The 16,395-nt window shown below is 35.5% G+C and overlaps 1 protein-coding gene across 5 annotated transcripts in view; it reads right to left on the bottom strand.

Moving 5' to 3' along the window:
• The window catches only part of ACMSD (aminocarboxymuconate semialdehyde decarboxylase), an 81,528-nt gene that overhangs the window by 18,084 nt on the left and 47,049 nt on the right, over positions 1 to 16,395 (bottom strand). Inside the window, exons 9-10 of one of the 5 annotated variants that reach the window (XM_036857038.1) lie at positions 5,744 to 5,842; positions 872 to 1,076 (exon numbers count right to left, since the gene is read on the bottom strand). In XM_036857038.1, coding sequence (XP_036712933.1) covers positions 1,014 to 1,076; positions 5,744 to 5,842 — 162 coding nt within the window. In that variant the 3' untranslated portion in view covers positions 872 to 1,013. Of the gene's footprint in view, positions 1 to 871; positions 1,077 to 5,743; positions 5,843 to 16,395 lie in introns of those variants that run through there. The other 4 variants (XM_036857043.1, XM_036857039.1, XM_036857040.1 and 1 more) reach the window with 4 other exon arrangements.

Genomic DNA, 16,395 nt, shown 5'->3' with positions numbered 1-16,395 from the left:
CTTGATTTTCTTGACTAGTGGAAGGGAAAAGAAGTATGAATGAATCGAAAGCAAGAAGGTAATTTAGAAAAATTATATTTGATTTTAGAATTCAGCCAGAGGAACATGAACCACAGATGTTCATCACCCTTCCCAGGACCGAGTTCATTTTCAGCAGCCCAGGTGGGATGACCAGAAATGAAGTGAGTAGAACAAGGCTACCCTGGTATTGCCCTGCTCAGTCTCTATAGCCTTCTTTAAACATTCTGCTCTGTATTTTAAATTAAAAGAGATTCTCGTAAAAGTAAATTATATACTGAAACTTTTCTGCAGAATAGGTAAGTTCTCATTCATATGGGAACTATGTTCCCATAGTTTTGCCTTTCTATCTATTTCCTATCTTCCAAACCTAAACATGCCTTATCCATCCTTATAGACTCAGCCCAAGTTCCAGCTTCTGTGAAGATCTGCCCAAAGTTTGAATCCAAATGAATTTTTCTTACTGAAACTTCTGTGACACGCGTGTTTTATTGCTTAGTTATTATTCCATGAACATGTATCTTGCCTTCTTAATTGGGCTATAAGCTCCTAGATGTTATGGAATATGTATATCATTTATTTTTTTGGAGCCTAAAGCACTCCCAGCCCACTTCTGGGCTAATGGAAGGTGTTAAAAGTGAATAAAAACAGTTTATTTGGGCCCTATTAACATATATTTGCTCAAAGTAGAACCGACCTGAACCCTCTGGGATGAGTCTGTTATTTTTTCCATATAAATCATTAAGGACATTTTGCTTTTTATTTCTGACATTAATTTAAAAGGCACTGGGAAAATTATTTTTGATTTGCACATGAAATAATGTACTGCTTTTCAGAATAAAAGCACAAGTCATTTTTGTTACGAACAATTTAGGATATATATTCTATTTCTAGATAAAAGTGTTCAAACTAGGATTTTAGTGATACATATGTGATACATATTTAAAAACAAAGATAAAATATCTTCTTGAAATTTGCCTTTGTAGTAAATTCAGTCATTCAAATTGTTTTCTCTCAAGACCCAAAAATTTTAGAGCATTGCCAGCTTTGAGTTTATCCTGAAAAAGAAAAGATTTTATTTTAAAGCATTATTTAATGGTTGTTTTAAAGTACTTATTAAGTGTCTTCGTCAGGTTTTTAAAAATTCAGTTCCCCAATGTGAGAGAAAAATATTAGCAGGTTAAACAATGAATCTCTTGACCCATGTTTCACCCCACTGTTTTTCAAATTATATTCATATATTTGTATTGAACAGTCTTTTAAAAGCAAAAAATATAAATGGTGTGTGGTATATTTATGCTTTTATTATTTTCCCTACTTTTCAAATATGTTGACAATCATGGACAAAAAATGGATTTTTTTGAATTTTGAAACATGTAAATAATGTGTATTTATGTTATAAGTAATGTATAAAATGTATATTTGTTCTATGCTTATTTTTATAGTAACAGTTCCTAGTGAAAGATTTCTGCAAATGCTTTTTATATAAAATAATAGAATGATAAGTTTAAATATATTAGAAACAGAATTACGATATGACCCAACAATTCTACTCCTAGTTATATAGCCAAAAGAATTAAAAACAGGGACTCAGATACTTGTATGCGAATGTTCATAGCAGCACGATTCACAGGAGCCAAAAGATGGAAACAACCTAAGCATACATCAAAAGATGAATAGATTTTTAAATGTGGTATATACATAAATGGAATATTCAGGCCCCAAAAGGAATGAAGTTCTTTTTTTTCTTCCAGTTTTATTTAGATATAATTGATATAGAACACTGTATAAGTTTAAGGTGTACAACATAATGATTTGACTTATGTACATCATGAAATGATCACCACAGTAAGTTTAGTGGACATCCATCATCTCGTATAGATACATTAGAGAAATAGAAAAAAATATTTTTTTCCTTGGGATGAGAACTCTTAGGATTTAGTCTCTTAAAACTTTCTTATATAACATATAGCAGCATTAATTATATTTATCATGTTGTACATTATAACCCTAGTACTTACTTATCTTGTAACTGGAAGTTTGTACCTTTTAACTGCCTTCAGTTCCCCCTTTGTCCTCTATTTGAAATCTAAGTTTGAAACTTGGTTGTGGGAGGAGGGGAGGAGAATTACAACAGGGAAAACCCTCTTAGGAAAATGACTTTCTTTTTACAGGACCCTCCAGTGAGTTTTAGATCTGTAAGATAAGAGAGTTGGAAAGAGTGCCCAGAAGTCATCTAGCCACCTACCACCTTCTCGGTATATGTGTTGTCCTTTCACATGGCCCTGAATAAAAAGTAAGCTCTTTTGGAGCAAGAAAAGTGATACAGATGAAGAGTCTCAGAAAACTGTACAAGTATGTACATTTATAAATTTCACATGAGAAAAAGACTCCCAAGTTTTTTTTCACTTTCTCCCCAGCTATAGATTAGATCATCTCCACAGAAAGAACTCTTGTGATTTGAGGGGTAATTTTGTGATACCCTAATTGATATATATCCCGTTTGCAAAAGGCAGGTATGTAACTGAGGGTGGAAGGAAACATATATGGTGTCGTGTAATATCCGTACCATTAGTGTGTATCTATATATCATGACCACTTCAGGGTTCTCACACAGCCTTGCAGAGTGGGTAATTTGAGGCAGGGACCTCTTACTCAGGGTTCTTCCCAGATTCACACTTGGGCCATCCTCCTCTAAAGGAAGATTCAGAAGTGACTGTTGCTGCTGTGAGAAACTATTTGCTTTTTAAAATAGGTTGGGTGGGGCTTCCATGGTGGTGCAGTGGTTAAGAATCCGCCTGCCAATGCAGGGGACACGGGTTTGAGCCCCGGTCCGGGAAGATCCCACATGCCGCAGAGCAACTAAGACTGTGTGCCACAACTACTGAGCCCGCGTGCCACAACAACTGAAGCCCGTGTGCCTAGAGCCCATGCTCCGCAACAAGAAAAACCACTGCAATGAGAAGCCCGTGCACCACAACAAAGAGTAGCCCCTGCTCACCACAACTAGAGAAAGCCCGCACGCAGCAACGAAGACCCAAAGCAGCCAAAAATAAATAAATAAATTTATTTAAAAAAAAATAGGTTGGGGGGCTTCCCTGGTGGCGCAGTGGCTGGGAATCTGCCTGCTGGTGCAGGAGATGTGGGTTTGAGCCCTGGTCTGGGGGGATCCCACATGCTGCGGAGCAACTAAGCCCATGCACCACAACTACTGAGCCTGTGCTCTAGAGCCCACGAGCCACAACTACTGAGCTCATGCGCCACAACTACTGAGCCTGTGCCCTAGAGCCCACGAGCCACAACAAGGGAAGCCACCGCAATGAGAAGCCCGCGCACCGCAACGAAGAGTAGCCCCCGCTCGCCGCCGCTAGAGAAAGCCGGCACATGGCAACGAAGACCCAACGCAGCCAAATAAAAATAAATAAATAAAAAATAATAATAAAATAGGTTGGTACTGAGTATCCTTTGAAGGAGATACATTTTGGTGTGTTGGATGGAAACCTGATCCTGGAGTCTGGAGATTTGGGGTTGGGTCCATATGCTGTAATCCAGCAGTTATATCCCTTTTGGCAAATCACTCAGCCCCCAAGTCTCGTTTTTCTCCCCTGCATCTACATGGTGGAATGCATTTGCCTGACTATCTCCCAGGCTGGTTGTGCTCATCAAATGGATTTATTTATTTCATTTAAAATTTTTTAGTGAAATTTTACCTTCATGTGGCTCAAAATTCAAAAGGTATAAAAATGTACATTTCCTTTCACTAGTGCTACCCAACCACTACTTTTTCTTTCCAGAGTTATCAGTTTCTTGTCCTTCTTCCAGAAATATTTTATGCATATATATGCAGATATTTATATGTAGGTTTATAATTTTTTTCACAAATGGATAGTATACCATACATAAATGGAAGTATACTATATGCAGTTTTTGCACCTTGCTTAACTTAATATATCTCAGAAATTGATTCTTAATATTTTTTATGGCTGTATAGAATCCATTGTATGGATATGTTATTATTTATTTATTCCCCTGTAGATTGTTTTTAGTTTTATTACAAACAATGTTATAATGAATAACCTTATACAGAATGTCATGAATTTGTGACAATATAAAATTTTTATTCAAGATTTTCTGAAAACTTGAAAGTGATAAGCACATAAAAGTAAATAACAAAAGGCATATAATAATAATTATTATTCCATTAAAGTCTTAATCAGGATACTTGGGGTAATCTGGTTTCAGTATAATTTTGGTTAATGTTATAGAAAGTTTTTCATTTCTCAACCTTTGATATAAAAAGTAAAAAAAACAGTATTGCTTACTACTTTAATAATTATATATTTAACAATTCAAGACTTTTAGTGCCTTAAGGTGGGTAAGTGCCAAAGGAGAAACTTCCTGTTTAAAGCAGTCTTAGGTCTCCCAGTCAATAACTTGCAACTAGTATATGTCAAAATGGACCCTTGGGACTTCCCTGGTGGTCCAGTGGTAAAGAATCCACCTTACAATGCAGGGGACGCAGGTTCAATCCCTGGTCAAGGCACTAAGATCCCACATGCCGTGGGGCAATTAAGCCCACGCACCGCAACTACTGAGCTCGCGTGCCTCAACTAGAGAGCCTGCGTGCCGCAAACTACAGAGCCCACGTGCTATGGAACCTTCGCGCCACAACTGCAGAGCCCACGCGCCCTAGAGCCTGAATGCCACAACTAGAGAAAAGCCCTGTACACCACAAGGAAGAGCTCGTGTGCCGCAACAAAAGATCCCGTATGCCTCAATGAAGATCCTTAGTGCCACAACTAAGACCCTACACAGCCAAAAATAAATAAAACAAATAATAAATAAATCTAAAAAAAAGAAAAAGGACCCTTGTTGGCATCTGTTCATGTACTTCAAGCCTACTGAGAAGATGTGATGAGCTAATATATCCTTAAAAATTAAAGCAGAGAATTAGAGTTGAAGAGAAATTTTGGATTCTAGTTTAGAAGAAAGCCAAGACTTATACAAAAGGATTATGACTAAAACTTTTTAAAGATTTGTTAAGAATTTATAAATCCCCATGTTTTCATTTTTGGCCATCCCTGTCCCATGGTAGTGATTGGCAGTGAAGTCTTAGGAAGCACTTGTTTTGTTGGGGGTGGGTGTGGAATGGGAAGGGGATGACAAAAGAGAGGAAATCTGGGGACACCGAGTCTCATTTTAACCTCATTTTCATTCAGGAGCCTGGGGGACAGAATGGCAGTGGCAGCATTAAGGCACATTTAGCCACTCTAAAAGTCAAATGCTAAAAGAAAAAAAAAAATCCAGTTACTTGAGGGTTCTGGATCCTTGAGTTCTGTTAATCAAGACTTTAGTCTCAATATCCAAATAACTAGAAACATTACAACTTTTGAGATTGGTAGATTTGTAACAGAAACATTAAAGGAAAAATTTAGACGTTTCTCTTATTCATCTAACATGCAAATCTAAATATATTATTGTAATGTGCTTCTTTACAGTTTTCTTTCTTGGCTTTATGAATTTAGTTGTACTAGATTGACTTTCAGCGTTTTAACTTTCCTTTGCCCTTGAATAGGTCAGCTATTTCTGGAGATCAAGTAACAGTTCTAGGAATATTAAGTGTAACAATATTTCTGTTCTTTGCTATCACATAGCAAAGTGCTCTGAAACCAAACACAATTAGAGCAGGAAAATTCAGGAAGATCGTGAAGTAAAAGGCACCTACCTTTGTTTCTGCATCAAATTCTTCCATGGATTCTATCAGTTTCCCAGGTTCCAGCTCACCTAGTGGAAAGGGGTAATCGGTTCCCAAAATGACTTTATCCTGAAAAAAGAAAAAACACTTTTATCTCTAATTTTGTAGAACATCAAAGAACCTCTTGTAAACTTAATTATATTTACATATTACAAGCACTCCTATGGTAAAATAACAAATTTCTTCCTGATTAATAGAAACAAACTGATCTAAAATTTTTAAGATTTAATGGCTTCAAAACCTGTTGACATTTTCTCCAGCAGGTGCCGCTATTATGTCTCTTAAAGCTGCAAATCAACCCCCATCCAACCTTGTTTTTTTTAAGTAACTGAAATGCAGAATACTGAAATATAAGAAGCAGGCGTTTATTTAATAAAACATGCTGATGTCTTCAGATGAAATTAAGGATTCTATGTTTCTTAAAATGATGCTTTGCAGTTGACCCGCACAATTTTTGAAAATATACTGGAGTTTAAAAGGAAAACATAAAAAACAAACAACTGGATGAAAAGAAAAACAAACAAACAAAAACCAACCAACCCCCCCAAACAATTACCATCTCTATAAACTAGATTGTTGTTTGCTTTTTAATGATGTAGCTTTGAATTTCTATTTGACACTTTGTACAATAAAGCACACAGGCTTGTCTGTCTACAAATAAGTAAAGCACTATGTCAAGCAATGTGCTAAAATCTAGATTGTTCTGGTCAACAGAACAGAAATGGGGATAGAGAAAGATCAAGATGGCAGAGTAGGAAGATCCTGAGCTCACCTCCTGTCACACCTAAATTACAACTACTTACAGGCCAACTATCTCTGAGAATGACCTGATGGCTAGCAGAAAAGATTTTTTCCATAACTAAAGATATAAAGAAAGAACCACAACTTGACAAGTAGGGCGGTGGAGACATGGACTGTCAAGACCCACATTCCTGGCATGGTGACCCATAAGCAGGAGGAAAATCACAACTGTGGAGGTCCTCCCTGAGGATCAAGGGGTCCAAGTCCCACACTGAGTTCACCAGCCTGGTGGTCCTGCACTGGGAAGACAAGCACCCAAAATATCTGGCTTTGAAAACCAGTGGGTGTTATGTTTAGGAGAGCTAGAGGCTGGAAACTGAGACTCCATCCTTAAAGGGCAGGTGCAAAAACTCGCTCCAAGTTCCAGTGCAGAAGCAGCCAAAAAAAAACAACTTTGTATGGTGACAGATGGTTACTAGACTTATTGTGGTGATTCATTTGTAATGTATAGAAATGTATCGAATCACTATGCTGTATACCTGAAATGAATATAACATTGTAAATCAACTATAATTTTTTAAAGGTACAATGAATAAGAATATGATAGGGCTTCCCTGGTGGCGCAGTGATTGAGAATCTGCCTGCTAATGCAGGGGACACGGGTTCGAGCCCTGGTCTGGGAAGATCCCACATGCCGCGGAGCAACTGGGCCCGTGAGCCACAACTACTGAGCCTGCGCGTCTGGAGCCTGTGCTCCGCAACAAGGGAGGCAGCGATAGTGAGAGGCCCGCGCACCACGATGAAGAGTGCCCCCGCTTGCCGCAACTAGAGAAAGCCCTCACAGAAACGAAGACCCAACACGGACAAAAATAAATAAATAAATTTAAAAAAGAATATGATATATTTTTGTAATGGAATAGTATACAGTGATAAATGAACAAATTTTGGGGGAAAAAATAGAAATGTTCCCTCTCCTTAGGAAACTCATAATCTAGTAAAAGAGACATTAAATCAATAATCAATAATAAATCCATCTATCAAAATAAGAAGAACATATTTTCAACCAGAAATTTTACTTCTAGAAAGTATCCCACCCATATGCATGTAATGGAAATACATCAAGGAAGTTAATTACAACACTATTGTAGCAAAAAAAGACTATCAAACTAAATTATAGCATATCCAAAAATAAAAAGGAATGAAGGATACTTGCATATGCTGTAATGAAATAATCACCAAGCTATATTGTAAAGAGGAATGATCTTGTACAGCAGAAACTAAAACAACATTGTAAATCAACTGTACTCCAATAAAAAAATTGATTAATAAGAAAAATGACATGATCTTGTAATTGAGAAAATACAATGTAATAACTGTCATATGGAATTTACTAAAGTTAATTCAAATAGCATATGATTTCACTTATATGTGGAATCTAAAAAAATGGTACAAATGAACCTATTTACAAAACAGAAATTGAGTCACAGATGTAGAAAACAAACTTATGGTTATCAAGGGGGAAAGAGGGGTAAGGGATAAACTGGGAGATTGGGATTGACATATACATACTACTATATATAAAATAATAAGAACCTACTGTATAGCACAGGGAACTCTATTCAATACTCTGTAACGGCCTATATGGGAATAGAATCTAAAAAGAATGGATATATGTATATGTATAACTGACTCACTTTGCGGTACAGCAGAAACTAACACGACATTGTAAATCAACTACACTTCAATAAAAAGATTAATTAATTAAAAAAAGAGGAATGATCTTGAAGTTATATCGTGAAGAGGGGAAAACAAAGTCTAGGACAGTGTATCTGCTATGCTCATACTTCTGTTTCTACTAAGGGACCTATAGACACACAAATATATGTTTGTATGTATAAAGTCTATTTCACGAATGGTAGCCAAGAAACAAGTAACATTAGTTGTCTCCACAAATGAAGACTAGGATTCAGGGGTGTAGGAGATACACCCTCTTCTTTTTTTGAGATGTAATTCACATGCAATAAAATTCACCCTTTAAAAGTGTACAGTTCAGTGGGTTTTCATATATTCATGAATTTGTGTAATCATTCCCACTATCTAATTCCAGAACATTTTTATCACCCCAAAGTAAACCCCGTACTCATTAGCAGGCACTCCTTGTTACCTCCTTCCAGCCCCTGGAAAACACTAATTTACCTTCTGTTTCTATGGAATTGCCTCTTCTGACATTTCATATGAATGGAATCAAACAGTATGTTGCCTTCTTTTCTCTTAGTATATTGTTTTCAAGGTTTATCCATGTTGTAGCCTGAATCAGTACTTCATTCTTTTCTGGGCCAAATAGTATTCCATTGTATAGATATACCACGTTGTTGTTTATCCATTCATCAGATGATGGACATGTGGGTTGTTTCTACTTTTTGGGTATTATGATATTGTTTCTCTGAACAATTGTATACAGAGCAGTTTTTGTATGAACACGTTTTCACTTCTCCTGGGTATATACCTAGGAGTGGAGTTGCTGGATCATATGGTAAGTCCATGTTTAACATTTTGAGAAACTCTTTTTCACAGTGGCTGCAGCATTCTACATTCCCAACAGCAATGTATGAGGGTCCCAATTTCTCCAAATCCTCACCAGCACTTGTCATTATCCATCTTTTTGATGATGGCTATCATGGTGGGTGCAAAGTGGTATCTCACTGTGATTTTGATTTGCATTTCTGTAATGACTAATTACATTGAACATCTTTCCATGTGCTTATTGGCCATTTGTATGTCTTTGGAGAAATATCTACTTACATCCTTTGTGTCTATTCAAGCCCACGTGTTTCCTTTTTATTGTTGAGTTGTAAGAGTTCTTTATATTTTCTGAATACTAGAGACTTATCAGATGTATGATTTACAACTATTTTCTTCATTCTGTGGGCTCTCTTTTCACTTCATTGGTTGTATCTTTTGAAGCACAAATTTTTAAATTTTGATGAATTTAATCTATTTTCTTTAGTTGCTTGTGGTTTTGGGTGTCATATTCAAGAAATTATTGCCTAAAAGGTCACGAAGATTTACAACTATGTTTTCTTCTAAGAGTTTGTAGTTTAAGCTTTTCCCTTTAGATCTTTGGTCCATTTTGAGTTTTGTGTATTTTGAGTGTAAAGAAGAGATCCAACTTTATTATTATTATTTTTCTGTATGTGGGTATTCAGTTATCCCACTATAATACATTGAAGAGACTATTCTTTCTTCATTGAATTGTATTGGTACCTTTGTTCAAAATAAGTTATCTTTATGTCTGTCCTTAAGCCACTACCACACAGTTTTGATTACTGTATGTATCTGTGTAGAAAATTTTGAAATTGGGACTGTGAGTCCTCCAATTTTGTTCTTCTTTTTCAAAATCATTTTGGCCATTCTGGATCCCTTGCATTTCCATATGAATTTTAGGATCAGCTTGTCAGTTCCTGCAAAAACAAAAAACAAACAAGAAAACCCTGGATTTTTGATAGGGATTGCATTGAATCTGTAGATCAATGTGAGAAGTATTGCTGTTTAACAATATTAAATTTTCCAACCAATGAACATGGGATGTCTTTATTTATTTAGGTCTTCTTTAATTTTCTTCAACAATGTTTTGTAATTTAGTGTCCAAATCTTGCACTTCTTTAGTTGAATTTACTCCTAAGTATTTTATTCTTCTTGATGCCATTGTAAATGGAATTGTCTCCTCAATTTCATTTATGGATTATTCAATGCTAGTATATAGAAATACAGGTAATTTTTGTATATTTATCTTGTATGTGTTGTATATATTTTGTATATTTATCCTACAACCTTACTGAATCTGTTTATTAGCCCTGAAGGTTTATTTGTGGATTCTCTAGGATTTTGTGTATACAAGATCATGTCACCTGCAAATAATTTTGCTTCTTCCTTTCCAGTTTTTATGCCTTTTATTTATTTTTCTTGCTTAATTTCCCTGGCTACAATCTCCAGTACAATGCTGAATATAAGTGGTAAGAGCAGAACCTTTCAATCTTTTACCATTAGGCATGATATTAGTTGTGGGTTTTTCATAGATGTTCTTTATCAGGTTGAGGAAGTTCCTTTATACTCGTTTTTGAGTGTTTTCATCGTGAAAGACTATCAGTTTGTTGAGTGCTTTTCCTGCATTTATTGAGATGATCATGTAGTTTTTGTCCGTTATTAATATGGTGTATTGACTGATTTTTGTGTGTTGAAACAATCTTGCATCTGTGGGATAAATCTCAATTGATCATGGTGTGTAATTCTTATTATGTGTTGCTAGATTCAGTTTAATAAATATTGTTGAGGAAATTCACATCTATATTCATAAGGGATATTGGTCTGTTGTTTTCTTGTGATTTCTTTTTCTGGTTTTGGAGTATGCTGGCCTCATAGAATAAATTAGGAAGTGTTGCTTTCTTTTGTACTTTTTTGAAGAGTTTGTGAAGGATTGGTTGTAATTCTTTTTAAAAAATTTGATACAATTCAGCAGTAAAGCCATCTAGTCCTGGGCTTTTCTTTGTGGAAGTTTTAAAATCACTGATTCAATCTCTTTACTTATTATAGGTTTATTCAGATTTTCTATTTCTTCTTGAGTCAGTTTCTGTAGTCTTTCTAGGAGTTTCTTCATTTCATTTAGGTTATCAAATTTGTTAGCACACAGTTGCTCATATTTTTTCTTATAATTCTTTTTATTTCTGTCAGGTCTCTAGTAATACCCTCCTCTTTCATTTGTAATTTTAACAATTGAATCTTCTCTCTTTATTTCTTGGTCAGTCTAGCTAAAGGTTTGCTAATTTTGTTGATCTTCTCAAAGACCCAAGTTTTGATTTTATTGATTTTCTTATTGTTTTCTATTCTCTATTTCTTTTATATCTACTTTAGTATCTGCTATTTCCTTTCTTATGCTTGTTTTGGGTTTAGCTTACTCTTCTTTTTCTAGTTTCTTAAGGTGGACATATAGGCTATTGATTTGAGATCTTTCTTCTTTTTCAATATAGGCATTTTAGAGCTATAAATTTCCTACTAAGCACTGCTTTAGCTGCATTTCATGAGTTTTGGAATGTTTTGTTTTATATTATATTTGTATTAAATATTTTCTAATTTCCCTTGTGATTTCTTCTCTGTTTAGTGTCATTTCATTTCAGTCTGAAGGACATCCTCTAGCATTTCTTGTATGGCAAGTCTACTAGCATTGAATTCTCTTGGCTTTTGTTTATTTGAGAATATCTTCATTTCTCCTCATTCTTGGAGGATAGTTTTGCTGGATATAGAGTTTTTGATGTACAGGTTTCTGTGTGTGCATGGGCTTTAAGTATGTCTTCTACTGCCTACTGGCCTCCATAGTTTTTGCTGAGGGCTAAGGCTAGAGCCATAGGGAACATCAACACTGGGGGTGGAGTGCTTGCAGGAATGCAAGACAGAGGGAGAATGTCCACAGGCAGAGAGAGCCAGTGAGGCAGAGAAGGAGAGACAGAAAAAAAGTGGTATTAGAAAAAAATGCAATGAGAGATATTTGAAGGAGAAAGTGTTTAATAAGTAATGCTTTAGAAGAGGATGAAAAAGATAAGGACTGAAGAGTCTCTGTTGGATTTGGCAGCCTTATTAAGTGCACTTTCAGTGGAGTGATGGAGAGAAAAACAGATGCACGGGATGAAAAAGTAGATGAATGGTGAAAAAATGTTAAGTGTTGACTACACATATCTCTTAGCTTGGGTTTCTCTCGTCTTTGATTATCACTCTATTTGTGCTGCTTGAGCAGTCTCATCCATAAACAAAGATCTAGCTCCTAAGCCTCAAGTCCTGGGTATATGGCTGCCTGCTGGACACTTCCACTTGGCTGCCTTACAGGCAATTAAAACGCAACGTGTTATCTAATGTTGAAGTCCTCATGTTCATATTTATGCAACATCATGTTCATTCTCATTCTCTTGTTCTCACTTTTGCATTCTCTTACTCTCCTCCCTCACCCCCTCACATCCCATCCACTTGCTCTCTGGATATCTTATTTTACTCCTGTTTGTCCCCTGGAAGCTGACCTGTCTGTACTGTACAACAGGCTTCCTTGACCTCAGGTTTCTAGTTGGGTTTAACTAATGGGCAACATAGGCAGGAGATTAGAGAATGGAGAAGTGTTTATGCCCCAGATCCCTCCCTTTGGAGTCATCAACTTGGCTCCACCTAAAAATCTTGGCTCCTGTTAGCAGGCCCTTTTCACAGAGCTCTCTCTGTCTTTTGGCCCAGAATGGTAATGGAGCTTTCCATACCTTTGTAAATAATCCATTTATTAATTTTTTTCTCTAGTTTTCTCAATTCAGGTATGCCATCTTATTTTTTGCTGGAATCCTGAATGAGTCACACTGTGTTCCAGTTATACCAAAATCTTCATAGTTTTCTCACTTTACTAGGTTTATCCTCTGGTTGGAATGTCCTATCCAGCCCCAAACTCCTATTTTTAATTGATTAATTAATGTGGTGGACAACTTTTTATTTTGACAGAATTTCAAATGATTAGACAGATAGAAATGTTGCAGGCTAATTCAGGGATCTGCCACATAACCTTTACCCAGATTCACCAATTGTTTATATTTTGCCCCCTTTTCTTTATTATTTTTTCTGTATAGATATTTGTGTATCTATACAGAAACACACATTTTTCTGAACTGTATGCAAGTTGGAGACATTACAGCCCCTTACTCCTAAATAAATTAGAGTTTATTCCTAAGAAAAAAGACGTTTTCTTATATAACCATAGTACAGTTCTTAAAATCAGAAAATTTATAAGTTGATATATATATAATAACATTATATCAATGTTATATATATATACACACACACACATATATATATATATATATATATATATATATATATATATATATATATATACACACACACACATATATATAATATCACCAGTCCATACTCAAACTTTGTCAGTTATCCCAACAGTGTGCTTCATAGCTAGTTTTTTTTTCCTGGTCCAAGATCCAGTTGATAATCACATTAAATTTAGTTGTCATGTCTCTGAAGTTTCCCTTAATTTGGAACAGGTAATCTTTTTTTTTTTTTTTTTTTTTGGTCACTCTTGACTTGGATATTTTTGAAGAAGACTACAATCCAGTTATTTTACAGAATGTCCCTCTATTCTATTTTATAGAATTTTATAGAATGTCAGTTTGTGTTTTTTTGATCTTTCCTCATGATTACATACAAATTATGCATTTGCGGTAGAAATTTTACAGAAGTGATGTTGTGTCTTTTTCACTGCATCATATCAGGGGTACATGTTACCAGTTTGTCCCAGTATTGGTGATGTTTGATCATTTAGTTAAGTTGGGACCCACCAGATTTCTTTCCTATAAAGACTGTTTTTTCCTTCATGATTAATAAGTAATTTGTGGGGAGACACTTTAAGATCACATAACTATCTTGTTCCTCATCAAACTTTCACCCACTGGTTTTATCATTCAATAATGATTTTCTTACTCTTTTTTCTATACTAATTATAAGGAAGAGATTGTATCGTATATACATATACATTTATGTATATAATTATATATGTTCATTTGTCTATTCATATATATAGTATATTTATATCATTCTAGACTTTATTTTATTCAATGGATTATAATCTATTACTATCATTGTTTATTTTGATGACCAGATCATCTCAGATTTGATCCGTGTGAACCCCTTCAACTTGACTCCTGTGTCCTTATGCTTTTTCCGCACGATTTTTTGAGTACTTACTCTCAGGCACAAAAAGTTGTTCCATCTCATTTTGTGCTTTCACTGCTCTGGAATCAGCCTTTTCTCCAAGCAACCCAGCTTCCTTGTAGTAGAAAGTATCTAGAAACCAAGATCTGGGCACTAGATAGGACAATTATTGCTGATGTGGAACTATATGTGTGTGTGTTTCTCTTGTCTTGTTTCTGTTCTTTGATTTTGGCTCTTATCTCTATTTTTTCTTTCTTTCTGTCTGCTTACTTTTTTAGTTTACTTTTCTCCCCTTCTAGTTTCTTAAAGTGGAATCATAAATCATTGATTTTACACATTTCTTCTTTTTCTAATAGAAGCATTTAAACCTATACTTTTTTATTGAGGTATAATTGACATACAATATTATATTAGTTTCAGCTGTATAACATAATGATTTGATATTTGTATATGCTGTGAAATGATCACCACAAGTCTAGTCAACATCTGTCACTAAACATAGTTTAGCATTCTTGATAAAATACTTGAGCAATTTTTTGTTAGACTTTACTGAGCTTAAAAGCCCCTCCTAGGAAACCCACTCAATTGACTATTAGTCTTGAAACTAGTCTAAGAACTTTAACCAGTAATGCAAAAAGGCTAATTGTCCTTAACTAGATAGTCATCTCCTTCTTTTTTAAAATCCAGTCTAACAATAATTGTCTAACCATTTTTCCCCATAAAATGTCTCTGCCAAGATAGAATCTTTGAATTGGGCTTTTCAGAAAACCTCTTTGTTTGAAATAAAACTCTGACCTATGCTTATAATCAATTTGAGAGTGGCTTTGTGTGTTGAAGGAATGAAGGCTTGAATGTACAAAAGAGGAAAGTCTGATTGTTACTAGGCCTGAAACATTAAATGTATAAATGCTCTCAATTTGAGCTGAGGATAAATGACACTTTGATTTCTACTAGAAAAAAAGGATTTTCCTAGGTTTTATGAATACATTTACATGAAATAATGTGGGGAAGTATATAATAAAATTTAGAGGAAGGCCATGATAGACTCACAACTCTATCTCTAGATTCCTGTATTCATGTACTGTATTAAAACCAAGCAAATACACCTGCTGGTAGAAGCCCTAAAGACCCAAAGTTATGTCTCCTCACATCTGTGCCAACAGCTGATCTCATTCTGAACTGCCTGCTTGGTATTCACTGGCGGTTCATTTGGCCTTATTTCTACTCCTCTTGCTAAAAGTTGTTTACAATTCCAAAACACAACATAATTTTTAAAAGTCCCATGCTTATATTACATTTGTCAATCACATTAACATGAAATTGAAATCTAGAAAATAATTTTTCTTTCTAGTCAGGAATTCTTCCATTCCCAGTATTATGGCCTTCTCAGATATAAATACATTTTGAGCGGGGAAGGGTCTGTTCTGTTCTAATGAGAAGAAAGCAAACGATTTTAAAGCCGAAATGAAAACCACTCCTCTTCAATTCATTCTTCCTCGTTAAGACACTTCCCTGTTCTCCTGCCTAACTTGAGTTTGAAAGCCTATTGTAGAACACCAAACTTATAGTTTGGCAGTATTTAATTATTATTTAATAGCTACTGGTCACAATTCCTCGCCATAGGAGGTTAATTATCCACTTGTGATATTCTGGTTTGGAAATTTTTCATACCTGTTATCTATCTGTATACCTTTTATTGATACCTTCTGATAAACTTTAGACCATTTCTAACTTGCTAGTGATTTCTTAAGGGAGAGGGAAGTAGGCATAAAAAAACTGGAAGTGAAGTTCTTGTTAACTGCATTTCTTGTTCAGAGAAGGGATAGTAGCAGGGAAAGGGTGGGGAGAAGAGATTCCTTAAGAGGCAAACGGTCCTATAGGATGAAGGTCACATACTCCGTCACTTGATACCAGTCCCTACTTGATAGATGCTTAATCAATATTTCTTGAGTTAAAAAAATTTTTTTTAATTTATTTTTATTTACTTATTTTTGGATGCGTTGGGTCTTTGTTGCTGCGCGCGGGCTTTCTCTAGTTGCGGCGAGTGGGGGCTACTCTTTGTTGCGGTGCGCAGGCTTCTCATTGCGGTGGCTTCTCTTGTTGCAGAGCACAGGCTCTAGGCACGCGGGCTTCAGTAG

The sequence above is a fragment of the Balaenoptera musculus genome, chromosome 7, assembly GCF_009873245.2.
Source record: "Balaenoptera musculus isolate JJ_BM4_2016_0621 chromosome 7, mBalMus1.pri.v3, whole genome shotgun sequence".
In the NCBI taxonomy this organism is placed as follows: Eukaryota; Metazoa; Chordata; class Mammalia; order Artiodactyla; family Balaenopteridae; genus Balaenoptera; species Balaenoptera musculus.
This window is presented reverse-complemented; position numbering and strand designations above follow the sequence as displayed.